The sequence below is a fragment of the Oncorhynchus masou genome, chromosome 20 (genome assembly GCF_036934945.1).
Source record: "Oncorhynchus masou masou isolate Uvic2021 chromosome 20, UVic_Omas_1.1, whole genome shotgun sequence".
NCBI lineage: Eukaryota > Metazoa > Chordata > Actinopteri > Salmoniformes > Salmonidae > Oncorhynchus > Oncorhynchus masou.
In genome coordinates, this window is record NC_088231.1 from 20,716,648 (window position 1) to 20,733,467 (window position 16,820).

A 16,820-nucleotide genomic window follows, 5' to 3' on the forward strand; every position below is an offset into this window, starting at 1 on the left:
AAAAAAGTTTAGCCACCAGAGGGAGACAGAGAGGCGCCAGAGAGGAGATGAGGGGAATGTAAGAGATTCACTCTGTGAATTATGGGATGTCTGGTTTGTAACTCGATCTCATAGTAGACACATTAGTTCCGACGCTGTAAACTCATTGAATGGGCAGGAAAAAGTGTACACCCAAAACATCCTTTTCAGTAATAAATGCTATTTCCCCCCACAGCAGTGGAAGACCACCATGAGATAAGGACAGTGGTCATGCATAAGGTGGGATACACACTACGTTGGGTTTGTGTCATTTCCTATCAGAGCAAATGCTGAGCAAAGCTGGAATATATATGGTTGGTAGAGTCTCTGTTGTTATATGAAATATATATCTTGTTATATGTAATATATATGTTGTTATATGTAATATATATGTTGTTATATGTAATATATATGTTGTTATATGTAATATATATGTTGTTATATGTAATATATATGTTGTTATATGTAATATATATGTTGTTATATGTAGTATATATGTTGTTATATGTAATATATATGTTGTTATATGTAGTATATATGTTGTTATATGTAATATATATGTTGTTATATGTAATATATATGTTGTTATATGTAATATATATGTTGTTATATGTAATATATATGTTGTTATGTGTAATATATATGTTGTTATATGTAATATATATGGCTGTAGAGTATGTTGTTATATGTAATATATATGTTGTTACATGTAATATATATGTTGTTACATGTAATATATATGTTGTTATATGTAGTATATATGTTGTTATATGTAGTATATATGTTGTTATATGTAATATATATGTTGTTATATGTACTATATATGTTGTTATATGTAGTATATATGTTGTTATATGTAATATATATGTTGTTATATGTAATATATGTGTTGTTATATGTAATATATATGTTGTTATATGTAATATATATGGTTGTTATATGTAATATATATGTTGTTATATGTAATATATATGTTGTTATATGTAATATATATGTTGTTATATGTAATATATATGGTGTTATATGTAATATATATGGTTGTTATATGGAATATATATGTTGTTATATGTAATATATATGTTGTTATATGGAATATATATGTTGTTATATGTAATATATATGGTTGTAGAGTATGTTGTTATATGTAATATATATGGTGGTAGAGTCTATATGTTGTGTTTACTCCAGGGTCCGTGTGACTCTCTGGGTCTGAGTGTAGCTGGTGGGGTTGGTTCTCATGGAGACGTACCTCTCTTCATCTCTACTATGGACCCTGCTGGACTGGCTGCCAGGTCACACCAAATCTATGTAAGTCTCTCTGTGTGTATGTGTGTGTGTGCTTTCAAACTCCCTCTCTCTCTCTCTCTCTCTCTCTCTCTCTCTCTCTCTCTCTCTCTTTCTCTTTCTCACTCCCCCTCCTCTCACTCCCCCTCTCTTCCTTCTCCCCTCCCCCTTCTCTCTCTCTTTCTCTTTCTCACTCAACCTCTCTTCATTCTCCCTTCCCCCTTCTCTCTCTCTTTCTCTTTCTCACTCCCCCTCTCTTCCTTCTCTCAGGTAGGAGACTTCATGGTGAGTATTAATGATGTCTCCACTGAGGGGATGAGCCACGTCCAAGCTGGAGATTTGCTGAAGTCCATCAGTGGGACCATCACCCTACAGGTGACACACACACACACACACACACACACACACACACACACACACACACACACACACACACACACACACACACACACACACACACACACACACACACACACACACACACACACACACACACACCATCACACACACACACACACCACACCACACCACACTGTGGTTGTCCACTGCTCCAGTCTCTACACTGTGGTTGTCTACTGCTCCAGTCTCTACACTGTGGTTGTCTACTGCTCCAGTCTCTGCACTGTGGTTGTCTACTGCTCCAGTCTCTACACTGTGGCTGTCTACTGCTCCAGTCTCTACACTGTGGTTGTCTACTGCTCCAGTCTCTACACTGTGGTTGTCTACTGCTCCAGTCTCTACACTGTGGTTGTCTACTGCTCCAGTCTCTACACTGTGGTTGTCTACTGCTCCAGTCTCTACACTGTGGTTGTCTACTGCTACAGTCTCTACACTGTGGTTGTCTACTGCTCCAGTCTCTACACTGTGGTTGTCTACTGCTCCAGTCTCTACACTGTGGTTGTCTACTGCTCCAGTCTCTACACTGTGGTTGTCTACTGCTCCAGTCTCTACACTGTGGTTGTCTACTGCTCCAGTCTCTACACTGTGGTTGTCTACTGCTCCAGTCTCTACACTGTGGTTGTCTACTGCTCCAGTCTCTACACTGTGGTTGTCTACTGCTCCAGTCTCTACACTGTGGTTGTCTACTGCTCCAGTCTCTACACTGTGGTTGTCTACTGCTCCAGTCTCTACACTGTGGTTGTCTACTGCTCCAGTCTCTACACTGTGGTTGTCTACTGCTCCAGTCTCTACACTGTGGTTGTCTACTGCTCCAGTCTCTCTCCAACCCAATGTCTATATGTGTGTTTCAGAGGGGTACAGCAGAAGGCAGAAGACTTAAATGTTAAATGTACAGCAGAAGGCACCGTTTCAATATGGATGAATAACGTCTCGTTGTTCTTCAGGTGCTGACTACGGGGTCTGTGGATGAGGACTGTGGAGGAGGACAGGGTCAGAGGGATGCAGGGCTCCCCTCCACAGGATCAGCTACCCCACACAACAACATGAGGTAGGACTCTGCTGCTATCGCATGTTATAAAGAGGGAGAAGGTAGAGGAGGCTGAGGACAGGGAGAGGGGGAGGAGGCTGAGGACAGGGAGAGGGGGAGGAGGCTGAGGACAGGGAGAGGGGGAGGAGGCAGAGGACAGGGAGAGGGGGAGGAGGCTGAGGACAGGGAGAGGGGGAGGAGGCAGAGGACAGGGAGAGGGAGAGGAGGCTGAGGACAGGGAGAGGGGGAGGAGGCTGAGGACAGGGAGAGGGGGAGGAGGCTGAGGACAGGGAGAGGGAGAGGAGGCTGAGGACAGGGAGAGGGGGAGGAGGCTGAGGACAGGGAGAGGGGGAGGAGGCTGAGGACAGGGAGAGGGGGAGGAGGCAGAGGACAGGGAGAGGGGGAGGAGGCTGAGGACAGGGAGAGGGAGAGGGGGAGGAATCTAAGGACAGGGAGAGGGGGAGGAGGCTGAGGACAGGGAGAGGGAGAGGAGGCTGAGGACAGGGAGAGGGGGAGGAGGCTGAGGACAGGGAGAGGGAGAGGGGGAGGAATCTAAGGACAGGGAGAGGGGGAGGAGGCTGAGGACAGGGAGAGGGGGAGGAGGCTGAGGACAGGCAGAGGGAGAGGAGGCTGAGGACAGGGAGAGGGGGAGGAGGCTGAGGAGAGGGGGAGGAGGCTGAGGACAGGGAGAGGGGGAGGAGGCTGAGGACAGGGAGAGGGGGAGGAGGCTGAGGACAGGGAGAGGGGGAGGAGGCTGAGGACAGGGAGAGGGGGAGGAGGCTGAGGACAGGGAGAGGGGGAGGAGGCTGAGGAGAGGGGGAGGAGGCTGAGGAGAGGGGGAGGAGGCTGAGGAGAGGGGGAGGAGGCTGAGGAGAGGGGGAGGAGGCTGAGGACAGGGAGAGGGGGAGGAGGCTGAGGACAGGGAGAGGGGGAGGAGGCTGAGGACAGGGAGAGGGAGAGGGGGAGGAGGCTGAGGACAGGGAGAGGGAGAGTAGGTAGAGGAGGCTGAGGTCAGGGAGAGGGAGAGTAGGTAGAGGAGGCTGAGGACAGGGAGAGCGAGAGTAGGTAGAGGAGGCTGAGGACAGGGAGAGGTAGAGAGAGGAGGCTGAGGACAGGGCCAGGGAGAGGGAGAGTAGATAGAGGAGGCTGAGGACAGGGAGAGTAGAGAGAGGAGGCTGAGGACAGGGCCAGGGAGAGGGAGAGTAGGTAGAGGAGGCTGAGGAGAGGGAGAGGGGGAGTAGGTAGAGGAGGCTGAGGACAGGGAGAGGGAGAGTAGGTAGAGGAGGCTGAGGAGAGGGAGAGGGGGAGTAGGTAGAGGAGGCTGAGGACAGGGAGAGGGGGAGTAGGTAGAGGAGGCTGAGGACAGGGAGAGGGAGAGTAGGTAGAGGAGGCTGAGGATAGGGAGAGTAGGTAGAGGAGGCTGAGGACAGGGAGAGGGGGAGTAGGTAGAGGAGGCTGAGGACAGGGAGAGGGAGAGTAGGTAGAGGAGGCTGAGGACAGGGAGAGGGGGAGTAGGTAGAGGAGGCTGAGGACAGGGAGAGGGAGAGTAGGTAGAGGAGGCTGAGGATAGGGAGAGTAGGTAGAGGAGGCTGAGGACAGGGAGAGGGGGAGTAGGTAGAGGAGGCTGAGGACAGGGAGAGGGAGAGTAGGTAGAGGAGGCTGAGGACAGGGAGAGGGGGAGTAGGTAGAGGAGGCTGAGGACAGGGAGAGGGAGAGTAGGTAGAGGAGGCTGAGGATAGGGAGAGTAGGTAGAGGAGGCTGAGGACAGGGAGAGGGGGAGGGGGGAGGCTGAGGACAGGGAGAGGGGGAGGAGGCTGAGGACAGGGAGAGGGGGAGGGGGAGGCTGAGGACAGGGAGAGGGGGAGGAGGCTGAGGACAGGGAGAGGGGGAGGGGGGAGGCTGAGGACAGGGAGAGGGGGAGGGGGGAGGCTGAGGACAGGGAGAGGGGGAGGAGGCTGAGGACAGGGAGAGGGGGAGGGGGGAGGCTGAGGACAGGGAGAGGGGGAGGAGGCTGAGGACAGGGAGAGGGGGAGGGGGGAGGCTGAGGACAGGGAGAGGGGGAGGAGGCTGAGGACAGGGAGAGGGGGAGGAGGCTGAGGACAGGGAGAGGGGGAGGAGGCTGAGGACAGGGAGAGGGGGAGGAGGCTGAGGACAGGAAGAGGGGGAGGGGGGAGGCTGAGGATAGGGAGAGGGGGCGGAGGCTGAGGACAGGGAGAGGGGGAGGAGGCTGAGGACAGGGAGAGGGGGAGGGGGAGGAGGCTGAGGATAGGGAGAGGGGGAGGAGGCTGAGGACAGGGAGAGGAAGAGGGGGAGGAGGCTGAGGACAGGGAGAGGGGGAGGAGGCTGAGGATAGGGAGAGGGGGAGGAGGCTGAGGACAGGGAGAGGGGGAGGAGGCTGAGGACAGGGAGAGGGAGAGGGGGAGGAGGCTGAGGACAGGGAGAGGGATAGGGGAGGAGGCTGAGGATAGTGAGAGGGGGAGGAATCTGAGGACAGGGAGAGGGGGAGGAGGCTGAGGACAGGGAGAGGGAGAGGGGGAGGAGGCTGAGGACAGGGAGAGGGAGAGGAGGCTGAGGACAGTGAGAGGGAGAGGGGGAGGAGGCTGAGGATAGGGAGAGGGGGAGGGGGAGGAGGCTGAGGACAGGGAGAGGGAGAGTAGATAGAGGAGGCTGAGGACAGGGTCAGGTAGAGTAGGTAGAGGAGGCTGAGGACAGGGTCAGGTAGAGTAGGTAGAGGAGGCTGAGGACAGGGAGAGGGAGAGGAGTTAGAGGAGGCTGAGGACAGGGAGAGGGAGAGGAGTTAGAGGAGGCTGAGGACAGGGAGAGGGAGAGGAGTTAGAGGAGGCTGAGGACAGGGAGAGGGAGAGGAGGCTGAGGATAGGGAGAGGGAGAGTAGGTAGAGGAGGCTGAGGACAGGGCCAGGGAGAGTAGGTAGAGGAGGCTGAGGATAGGGAGAGGGAGAGGAGTTAGAGGAGGCTGAGGACAGGGAGAGGGAGAGTAGGTAGAGAAGGCTGAGGATAGGGAGAGGGAGAGGAGTTAGAGGAGGCTGAGGACAGGGTCAGGGAGAGTAGGTAGAGGAGGCAGAGGACAGGGACAGGGAGAGTAGGTAGAGGTGGCTGAGGACAGGGTCAGGGAGAGTAGGTAGAGGAGGCTGAGGACATTGCCAGGGAGAGGGAGAGTAGGTAGAGGAGGCTGAGGACAGGGCCAGGGAGAGGGAGAGTAGGTAGAGGAGGCTGAGGAGAGGGATAGGGAGAGTAGGTAGAGGAGGCTGAGGACAGGGAGAGTAGGTAGAGGAGGCTGAGGACAGGGAGAGGGAGAGTAGATAGAGGAGGCTGAGGATAGGGAGAGTTAGGTAGAGGAGGCTGAGGACAGGGAGAGGGAGAGTAGATAGAGGAGGCTGAGGACAGGGCCAGGGAGAGTAGGTAGAGGAGGCTGAGGATAGGGAGAGGGAGAGGAGTTAGAGGAGGCTGAGGACAGGGAGAGGGAGAGTAGGTAGAGGAGGCAGAGGACAGGGACAGGGAGAGTAGGTAGAGGTGGCTGAGGACAGGGTCAGGGAGAGTAGGTAGAGGAGGCTGAGGACATTGCCAGGGAGAGGGAGAGTAGGTAGAGGAGGCTGAGGACAGGGCCAGGGAGAGGGAGAGTAGGTAGAGGAGTCTGAGGACAGGGAGAGGGAGAGGGAGAGTAGGTAGAGGAGGCTGAGGACAGGGAGAGTAGGTAGAGGAGGCTGAGGACAGGGAGAGTAGGTAGAGGAGGCTGAGGACAGGGAGAGTAGGTAGAGGAGGCTGAGGACAGGGCCAGGGAGAGGGAGAGTAGGTAGAGGAGGCTGAGGACAGGGCCAGGGAGAGGGAGAGTAGGTAGAGGAGGCTGAGGACAGGGAGAGGGAGAGTTAGGTAGAGGAGGCTGAGGACAGGGCCAGGGAGAGTAGGTAGAGGAGGCTGAGGATAGGGAGAGGGAGAGGGAGAGGAGTTAGAGGAGGCTGAGGACAGGGAGAGGGAGAGTAGGTAGAGGAGGCTGAGGACAGGGAGAGGGAGAGTAGGTAGAGGAGGCTGAGGACAGGGAGAGGGAGAGTAGGTAGAGGAGGCTGAGGACAGGACCAGGGAGAGGGAGAGTAGGTAGAGGAGGCTGAGGACAGGGAGAGTAGGTAGAGGAGGCTGAGGACAGGGTCAGGTAGAGGGGGAGTAGGTAGAGGAGGCTGAGGACAGGTAGAGTAGGTAGAGGAGGCTGAGGACAGGGAGAGTAGGTAGAGGAGGCTGAGGACAGGGTCAGGTAGAGGGGGAGTAGGTAGAGGAGGCTGAGGACAGGGCCAGGTAGAGTAGGTAGAGGAGGCTGAGGACAGGGAGAGTAGGTAGAGGAGGCTGAGGACAGGGTCAGGTAGAGGGGGAGTAGGTAGAGGAGGCTGAGGACAGGTAGAGTAGGTAGAGGAGGCTGAGGACAGGGAGAGTAGGTAGAGGAGGCTGAGGACAGGGTCAGGTAGAGGGGGAGTAGGTAGAGGAGGCTGAGGACAGGGCCAGGTAGAGTAGGTAGAGGAGGCTGAGGACAGGGCCAGGTAGAGGAGGCTGAGGACAGGGAGAGGGAGAGGGAGAGTAGGTAGAGGAGGCTGAGGACAGGGTCAGGTAGAGTAGGTAGAGGAGGCTGAGGACAGGGTCAGGTAGAGTAGGTAGAGGAGGCTGAGGACAGGGTCAGGGAGAGTAGGTAGAGGAGGCTGAGGATAGGGAGAGTAGGTAGAGGAGGCTGAGGACAGGGAGAGGAGGTAGAGGAGGCTGAGGACAGGGTCAGGGAGAGTAGGTAGAGGAGGCTGAGGACAGGGAGAGTAGGTAGAGGAGGCTGAGGACAGGGTCAGGTAGAGTAGGTAGAGGAGGCTGAGGACAGGGAGAGTAGGTAGAGGAGGCTGAGGACAGGGTCAGGTAGAGTAGGTAGAGGAGGCTGAGGACAGGGTCAGGGAGAGTAGGTAGAGGAGGCTGAGGACAGGGTCAGGTAGAGTAGGTAGAGGAGGCTGAGGACAGGGAGAGTAGGTAGAGGAGGCTGAGGACAGGGCCAGGGAGAGGGAGAGTAGGTAGAGGAGGCTGAGGACAGGGCCAGGGAGAGGGAGAGTAGGTAGAGGAGGCTGAGGACAGGGAGAGGGAGAGTTAGGTAGAGGAGGCTGAGGACAGGGCCAGGGAGAGTAGGTAGAGGAGGCTGAGGATAGGGAGAGGGAGAGGGAGAGGAGTTAGAGTAGGCTGAGGACGGTGAGAGGGAGAGTAGGTAGAGGAGGCTGAGGACAGGGAGAGGGAGAGTAGGTAGAGGAGGCTGAGGACAGGGAGAGGGAGAGTAGGTAGAGGAGGCTGAGGACAGGGTCAGGGAGAGGGAGAGTAGGTAGAGGAGGCTGAGGACAGGGAGAGGGAGAGGGAGAGTAGGTAGAGGAGGCTGAGGACAGGGAGAGTAGGTAGAGGAGGCTGAGGACAGGACCAGGGAGAGGGAGAGTAGGTAGAGGAGGCTGAGGACAGGACCAGGGAGAGGGAGAGTAGGTAGAGGAGGCTGAGGACAGGGAGAGTAGGTAGAGGAGGCTGAGGACAGGGAGAGTAGGTAGAGGAGGCTGAGGACAGGGTCAGGTAGAGGGGGAGTAGGTAGAGGAGGCTGAGGACAGGTAGAGTAGGTAGAGGAGGCTGAGGACAGGGAGAGTAGGTAGAGGAGGCTGAGGACAGGGTCAGGTAGAGGGGGAGTAGGTAGAGGAGGCTGAGGACAGGGCCAGGTAGAGGAGGCTGAGGACAGGGAGAGGGAGAGGGAGAGGGAGAGTAGGTAGAGGAGGCTGAGGACAGGGTCAGGTAGAGTAGGTAGAGGAGGCTGAGGACAGGGTCAGGTAGAGTAGGTAGAGGAGGCTGAGGACAGGGTCAGGGAGAGTAGGTAGAGGAGGCTGAGGATAGGGAGAGTAGGTAGAGGAGGCTGAGGACAGGGTCAGGTAGAGTAGGTAGAGGAGGCTGAGGACAGGGCCAGGTAGAGTAGGTAGAGGAGGCTGAGGACAGGGTCAGGTAGAGTAGGTAGAGGAGGCTGAGGACAGGGTCAGGGAGAGTAGGTAGAGGAGGCTGAGGATAGGGAGAGTAGGTAGAGGAGGCTGAGGACAGGGTCAGGTAGAGTAGGTAGAGGAGGCTGAGGACAGGGCCAGGTAGAGTAGGTAGAGGAGGCTGAGGACAGGGAGAGGGAGAGGGAGAGTAGGTAGAGGAGGCTGAGGACAGGTAGAGTAGGTAGAGGAGGCTGAGGACAGGGTCAGGTAGAGTAGGTAGAGGAGGCTGAGGACAGGGAGAGTAGGTAGAGGAGGCTGAGGACAGGGTCAGGTAGAGGAGGCTGAGGACAGGGAGAGGGAGAGTAGGTAGAGGAGGCTGAGGACAGGGTCAGGTAGAGGGGGGATGTCGGTAGAGGAGGCTGAGGACAGGGCCAGGTAGAGTAGGTAGAGGAGGCTGAGGACAGGGTCAGGGAGAGTAGGTAGAGGAGGCTGAGGACAGGTAGAGTAGGTAGAGGAGGCTGAGGACAGGGTCAGGTAGAGGGGGGATGTCGGTAGAGGAGGCTGAGGACAGGGCCAGGTAGAGTAGGTAGAGGAGGCTGAGGACAGGGCCAGGTAGAGGAGGCTGAGGACAGGGTCAGGTAGAGGAGGCTGAGGACAGGGTCAGGTAGAGGGGGGATGTCGGTAGAGGAGGCTGAGGACAGGGCCAGGTAGAGTAGGTAGAGGAGGCTGAGGACAGGGCCAGGTAGAGTAGGTAGAGGAGGCTGAGGACAGGGTCAGGTAGAGTAGGTAGAGGAGGCTGAGGACAGGGTCAGGGAGAGTAGGTAGAGGAGGCTGAGGATAGGGAGAGTAGGTAGAGGAGGCTGAGGACAGGGTCAGGTAGAGTAGGTAGAGGAGGCTGAGGACAGGGCCAGGTAGAGTAGGTAGAGGAGGCTGAGGACAGGGAGAGGGAGAGGGAGAGTAGGTAGAGGAGGCTGATGACAGGGTCAGGTAGAGGAGGCTGAGGACAGGGAGAGTAGGTAGAGGAGGCTGAGGACAGGGTCAGGTAGAGGAGGCTGAGGACAGGGAGAGGGAGAGTAGGTAGAGGAGGCTGAGGACAGGGTCAGGTAGAGGGGGGATGTCGGTAGAGGAGGCTGAGGACAGGGCCAGGTAGAGTAGGTAGAGGAGGCTGAGGACAGGGTCAGGGAGAGTAGGTAGAGGAGGCTGAGGACAGGTAGAGTAGGTAGAGGAGGCTGAGGACAGGGTCAGGTAGAGGGAGAGTCGGTAGAGGAGGCTGAGGACAGGGCCAGGTAGAGTAGGTAGAGGAGGCTGAGGACAGGGCCAGGTAGAGGAGGCTGAGGACAGGGTCAGGTAGAGGAGGCTGAGGACAGGGTCAGGTAGAGGGGGGATGTCGGTAGAGGAGGCTGAGGACAGGGCCAGGTAGAGTAGGTAGAGGAGGCTGAGGACAGGGCCAGGTAGAGGAGGCTGAGGACAGGGCCAGGTAGAGGAGGCTGAGGACAGGGACAGGGAGAGTAGGTAGAGGAGGCTGAGGACAGGTAGAGTAGGTAGAGGAGGCTGAGGACAGGGTCAGGTAGAGTAGGTAGAGGAGGCTGAGGACAGGTAGAGTAGGTAGAGGAGGCTGAGGACAGGGTCAGGTAGAGTAGGTAGAGGAGGCTGAGGACAGGGTCAGGTAGAGTAGGTAGAGGAGGCTGAGGACAGGGTCAGGGAGAGTAGGTAGAGGAGGCTGAGGACAGGGTCAGGTAGAGTAGGTAGAGGAGGCTGAGGACAGGGAGAGTAGGTAGAGGAGGCTGAGGACAGGGTCAGGGAGAGTAGGTAGAGGAGGCTGAGGACAGGGAGAGTAGGTAGAGGAGGCTGAGGACAGGGTCAGGGAGAGTAGGTAGAGGAGGCTGAGGACAGGGAGAGTAGGTAGAGGAGGCTGAGGACAGGGAGAGTAGGTAGAGGAGGCTGAGGACAGGGTCAGGTAGAGTAGGTAGAGGAGGCTGAGGACAGGGTCAGGGAGAGGGAGAGTAGGTAGAGGAGGCTGAGGACAGGGTCAGGTAGAGTAGGTAGAGGAGGCTGAGGACAGGGTCAGGTAGAGTAGGTAGAGGAGGCTGAGGACAGGGTCAGGTAGAGTAGGTAGAGGAGGCTGAGGACAGGGTCAGGTAGAGTAGGTAGAGGAGGCTGAGGACAGGGTCAGGGAGAGTAGGTAGAGGAGGCTGTGGACAGGGTCAGGTAGAGTAGGTAGAGGAGGCTGAGGACAGGGGGAGTAGAGTAGGTAGGGGAGGCTGAGGACAGGGTCATGGAGAGTAGGTAGAGGAGGCTGAGGACAGGGTCAGATAGAGGAGGCTGAGGACAGGGGGAGTAGAGTAGGTAGGGGAGGCTGAGGACAGTGTCAGGGAGAGTAGGTAGAGGAGGCTGAGGACAGGGTCAGGGAGAGTAGGTAGAGGAGGCTGAGGACAGGGTCAGATAGAGGGAGAGTAGGTAGAGGAGGCTGAGGACAGGTAGAGTAGGTAGAGGAGGCTGAGGACAGGGAGAGTAGGTAGAGGAGGCTGAGGACAGGGTCAGGGAGAGTAGGTAGAGGAGGCTGAGGACAGGTAGAGTAGGTAGAGGAGGCTGAGGACAGGGTCAGGGAGAGTAGGTAGAGGAGGCTGAGGACAGGGTCAGGGAGAGTAGGTAGAGGAGGCTGAGGACAGGTAGAGTAGGTAGAGGAGGCTGAGGACAGGTAGAGTAGGTAGAGGAGGCTGAGGACAGGTAGAGTAGGTAGAGGAGGCTGAGGACAGGGAGAGTAGGTAGAGGAGGCTGAGGACAGGGTCAGGGAGAGTAGGTAGAGGAGGCTGAGGACAGGTAGAGTAGGTAGAGGAGGCTGAGGACAGGGTCAGGGAGAGTAGGTAGAGGAGGCTGAGGACAGGGTCAGGGAGAGTAGGTAGAGGAGGCTGAGGATAGGGTCAGGTAGAGGTAGAGTAGGTAGAGGAGGCTGAGGACAGGGCCAGGGAGAGTAGGTAGAGGAGGCTGAGGACAGGGTCAGGTAGAGGTAGAGTAGGTAGAGGAGGCTGAGGACAGGGTCAGGTAGAGTAGGTAGAGGAGGCTGAGGACAGGGTCAGGTAGAGGGGGAGTAGGTAGAGGAGGCTGAGGACAGGGTCAGGTAGAGTAGGTAGAGGAGGCTGAGGACAGGGTCAGGTAGAGTAGGTAGAGGAGGCTGAGGACAGGGTCAGGTAGAGTAGGTAGAGGAGGCTGAGGACAGGGCCAGGTAGAGTAGGTAGAGGAGGCTGAGGACAGGGTCAGGTAGAGGAGGCTGAGGACAGGGAGAGTAGGTAGAGGAGGCTGAGGACAGGGAGAGTAGGTAGAGGAGGCTGAGGTCAGGTAGAGTAGGTAGAGGAGGCTGAGGACAGGGTCAGGTAGAGTAGGTAGAGGAGGCTGAGGACAGGGTCAGGTAGAGTAGGTAGAGGAGGCTGAGGACAGGGTCAGGTAGAGTAGGTAGAGGAGGCTGAGGACAGGGTCAGGGAGAGGAGGTAGAGGAGGCTGAGGACAGGGTCAGGTAGAGTAGGTAGAGGAGGCTGAGGACAGGGTCAGGGAGAGGAGGTAGAGGAGGCTGAGGACAGGGTCAGGTAGAGTAGGTAGAGGAGGCTGAGGACAGGGTCAGGGAGAGGAGGTAGAGGAGGCTGAGGACAGGGTCAGGTAGAGTAGGTAGAGGAGGCTGAGGACAGGGTCAGGGAGAGTAGGTAGAGGAGGCTGAGGACAGGGTCAGGGAGAGTAGGTAGAGGAGGCTGAGGACAGGGAGAGTAGGTAGAGGAGGCTGAGGACAGGGCCAGGTAGAGGGGGGATGTCGGTAGAGGAGGCTGAGGACAGGTAGAGTAGGTAGAGAAGGCTGAGGACAGGGTCAGGTAGAGTAGGTAGAGGAGGCTGAGGACAGGGTCAGGTAGAGTAGGTAGAGGAGGCTGAGGACAGGGTCAGGTAGAGTAGGTAGAGGAGGCTGAGGACAGGGTCAGGTAGAGTAGGTAGAGGAGGCTGAGGACAGGGTCAGGGAGAGGAGGTAGAGGAGGCTGAGGACAGGGTCAGGTAGAGTAGGTAGAGGAGGCTGAGGACAGGGTCAGGGAGAGGAGGTAGAGGAGGCTGAGGACAGGGTCAGGTAGAGTAGGTAGAGGAGGCTGAGGACAGGGTCAGGGAGAGTAGGTAGAGGAGGCTGAGGACAGGGTCAGGGAGAGTAGGTAGAGGAGGCTGAGGACAGGGCCAGGTAGAGTAGGTAGAGGACAGGGTCAGGGAGAGTAGGTAGAGGAGGCTGAGGACAGGGTCAGGGAGAGTAGGTAGAGGAGGCTGAGGACAGGGTCAGGTAGAGGGGGGATGTCGGTATCCTCTCCACAGGATCAGCTACCCTTCACAACAACATGAGGTGGTAATGTACTGCTGTTTATAAATGTTTAGCTCTAAGGCACATTGATTCTCAACTATTTTGCCCCTCAGGGCCACCGTATAGCAATATTTTAACACTTATTTAATCAATGCTGTTATAGTAAATGGTCAATGCAGACAGTTTTTTAAAAACTTTTCACAAATGCAAATGTTTGGTATGAGCCGTTGCTACACATCATTTCAGATAGAGAACTGCAAATCTGACCTGTTGTTGTTGTTACATCTCCTACAGTCCCCAGTTTTATAGAACCATCAGTCTGGACAGAGGAGCTCTGGGTCTAGGCTTCAGTATAGTAGGAGGGTTCAGCAGTCCCCACGGAGACCTGCCCATCTACGTCAAAACTGTCTTCGGAAAGGTAACTGTCTATTTCATTTAGAAAGGTAACTGTCTATTTCATTTGGAACGGTAACACAGGCCTCTATTTCATTTAGAGAGGGAACACAGGCCTCTATTTCATTTAGAAAGGGAACACAGGCCTCTATTTCATTTAGAAAGGGAACACATGCCTCTATTTCATTTAGAGAGGGAACACAGGCCTCTATTTCATTTAGAACGGTAACACAGGCCTCTATTTCATTTAGAAAGGGAACACAGGCCTCTATTTCATTTAAAAGGGAACACAGGTCTCTATTTCATTTAGAGAGGGAACACAGGCCTCTATTTCATTTAGAAAGGGAACACAGGCCTCTATTTCATTTAGAAAGGGAACACAGGACTCTATTTCATTTGGAACGGTAACACAGACCTCTATTTCATTTAGAGAGGGAACACAGGCCTCTATTTCATTTAAAAGGGAACACAGGCCTCTATTTCATTTAGAAAGGGAACACAGGCCTCTATTTCATTTAGAAAGGGAACACAGGCCTCTATTTCATTTAGAACGGTAACACAGGCCTCTATTTCATTTAGAAAGGGAACACAGGCCTCTATTTCATTTAGAACGGTAACACAGGCCTCTATTTCATTTAGAAAGGGAACACAGGCCTCTATTTCATTTAGAACGGTAACACAGGCCTCTATTTCATTTAGAAAGGGAACACAGGCCTCTATTTCATTTAGAAAGTTAACACAGGCCTCTATTTCATTTAGAAAGGGAACACAGGCCTCTATTTCATTTAGAAAGGTAACACATGCCTCTATTTCATTTAGAAAGGTAACACAGGCCTCTTTTTCATTTAGAAAGGGAACACAGGCCTCTATTTCATTTAGAAAGGTAAAACATGCCTCTATTTCATTTAGAAAGGGAACACAGGCCTCTATTTCATTTAGAAAGGGAACACAGGACTCTATTTCATTTAGAAAGGGAACACAGACCTCTATTTCATTTAGAACGGGAACACAGGCCTCTATTTCATTTAGAAAGGGAACACAGGCCTCTATTTCATTTAGAAAGGGAACACAGGCCTCTATTTCATTTAGAAAGGGAACACAGGCCTCTATTTCATTTAGAAAGGGAACACAGGCCTCTATTTCATTTAGAAAGGGAACACAGGCCTCTATTTCATTTAGAAAGGGAACACAGGCCTCTATTTCATTTAGAAAGGGAACACAGGCCTCTATTTCATTTAGAAAGGGAACACAGGACTCTATTTCATTTAGAAAGGTAACAGAGGCCTCTATTTCATTTAGAAAGGGAACACAGGCCTCTATTTCATTTAGAAAGGGAACACAGACCTCTATTTCATTTAGAAAGGGAACACAGGCCTCTATTTCATTTAGAACGGTAACACAGGCCTCTATTTCATTTAGAAAGGGAACACAGGCCTCTATTTCATTTAGAAAGGTAACAGAGGCCTCTATTTCATTTAGAAAGGTAACACATGCCTCTATTTCATTTAGAAAGTTAACACAGGCCTCTATTTCATTTAGAAAGGTAACACAGGCCTCTATTTCATTTAGAAAGGTAACACATGCCTCTATTTAATTTAGAAAGGGAACACAGTACTCTATTTCATTTAGAAAGGGAACACAGGCCTCTATTTCATTTAGAAAGTTAACACAGGCCTCTATTTCATTTAGAACGGGAACACAAGCCTCTATTTCATTTAGAAAGGTAACACAGGCCTCTATTTCATTGAGAAAGGTAACACAGGCCTCTATTTCATTTAGAACGGGAACACAGACCTCTATTTCATTTAGAAAGGTAACTGTCTATTTCATTTGGAACGGTAACACAAGCCTCTATTTCATTTAGATAGGTAACACAGGCCTCACAGGCCTCTAAGGTAACACATTATTTTAGTCCTCAATGTCAATTCAATATACCTATCATTCTCAAAAGTTACTCGATTGTCTTGCAACAACCAGTAGAAACTCAAACAATGCAGCTGTGTTTGATGCCGTGGTGATTGATGCAGTGTCTCTCTGTCTCTCCCTCTGCATCTGTCTCTCTCTCTGCATCTGTCTCTCCCTCTGCATCTGTCTCTCCCTCTGCATCTGTCTCTCCCTCTGCATCTGTCTCTCCCTCTGCATCTGTCTCTCCCTCTGCATCTGTCTCTCCCTCTGCATCTGTCTCTCCCTCTGCATCTGTCTCTCCCTCTGCATCTGTCTCTCCCTCTGCATCTGTCTCTCCCTCTGCATCTGTCTCTGCATCTGTCTCTGCATCTGTCTCTCCCTCTGCATCTGTCTCTCCCTCTGCATCTGTCTCTCCCTCTGCATCTGTCTCTCCCTCTGCATCTGTCTCTCCCTCTGCATCTGTCTCTCCCTCTGCATCTGTCTCTCCCTCTGCATCTGTCTCTCCCTCTGCATCTGTCTCTCCCTCTGCATCTGTCTCTCTCCAGGGAGCAGCGATTGAGGACGGCAGGCTGCAGCGCGGGGATCAGATCCTCGCCGTGAACGGTCACAGTCTGGAGGGGGTCACCCACGCCGGCGCCGTCGCCATACTGAAGAGGACCAAGGGAACTGTAGTCCTCACCGTACTCTCCTGAGTGTAGTCCTCACACAACTGTCTGTCGCCCTTTGATGATGTCATCAGCAGACTACATCAGGGTTGTGTTCATCAGGAAACAGACAAAACAGGGACGGACTGTCTGAACTTATTTTTCAATAAGAAACATTCATTTATGTGTTCTGTTGCAAAACGTTTTGCTATGGTGTGTGCGCTAATGAATTATGACCCTGTTTATCTCTAAAAGGAGGTGAAGATTCTCACAGAAGAATGTCTTCTATATGTCATTCTAGATGTAACTGGTTCTCATTGAAACAAAACTATGAACCCTGTAATGCATTTCTATGTGTCTGTGTACATCAATATGGACCTCATCATACCAGACTACTGACATCACTGTCTCCTTCTAAATGGACCTCATCACACCAGACTACTGACTACTCACATCACTGTCTCCTTCTAAATGGACCTCATCATACCAGACTACTGACTACTCACATCACTGTCTCCTTCTAAATGGACCTCATCATAGCAGACTACTGACTACTGACATCACTGTCTCCTTCTAAATGGACCTCATCATAGCAGACTACAGACTACTCACATCACTGTCTCCTTCTAAATGGACCTCATCACACCAGACTACTGACTACTCACATCACTGTCTCCTTCTAAATGGACCTCATCATACCAGACTACTGACTACTCACATCACTGTCTCCTTCTAAATGGACCTCATCACACCAGACTACTGACTACTGACATCACTGTCTCCTTCTAAATGGACCTCATCATACCAGACTACTGACTACTCACATCACTGTCTCCTTCTAAATGGACCTCATCA

At 53.2% G+C, this 16,820-nt stretch overlaps 1 protein-coding gene across 1 annotated transcript in view; it reads left to right on the forward strand.

Annotated features, from left to right (window-relative positions):
- LOC135506576 (multiple PDZ domain protein-like) overlaps positions 1–16,551 on the forward strand; it is a 112,113-nt gene extending 95,562 nt beyond the window's left edge. The window contains exons 29-34 of the mRNA XM_064925914.1: positions 215–258; positions 1,207–1,326; positions 1,573–1,677; positions 2,646–2,749; positions 13,318–13,441; positions 15,867–16,551. Coding sequence (XP_064781986.1) covers positions 215–258; positions 1,207–1,326; positions 1,573–1,677; positions 2,646–2,749; positions 13,318–13,441; positions 15,867–16,013 — 644 coding nt within the window. The 3' untranslated portion in view covers positions 16,014–16,551. The remainder of the gene's footprint in view (positions 1–214; positions 259–1,206; positions 1,327–1,572; positions 1,678–2,645; positions 2,750–13,317; positions 13,442–15,866) is intronic.
- The last annotated feature ends 269 nt before the right edge of the window (positions 16,552–16,820 follow it).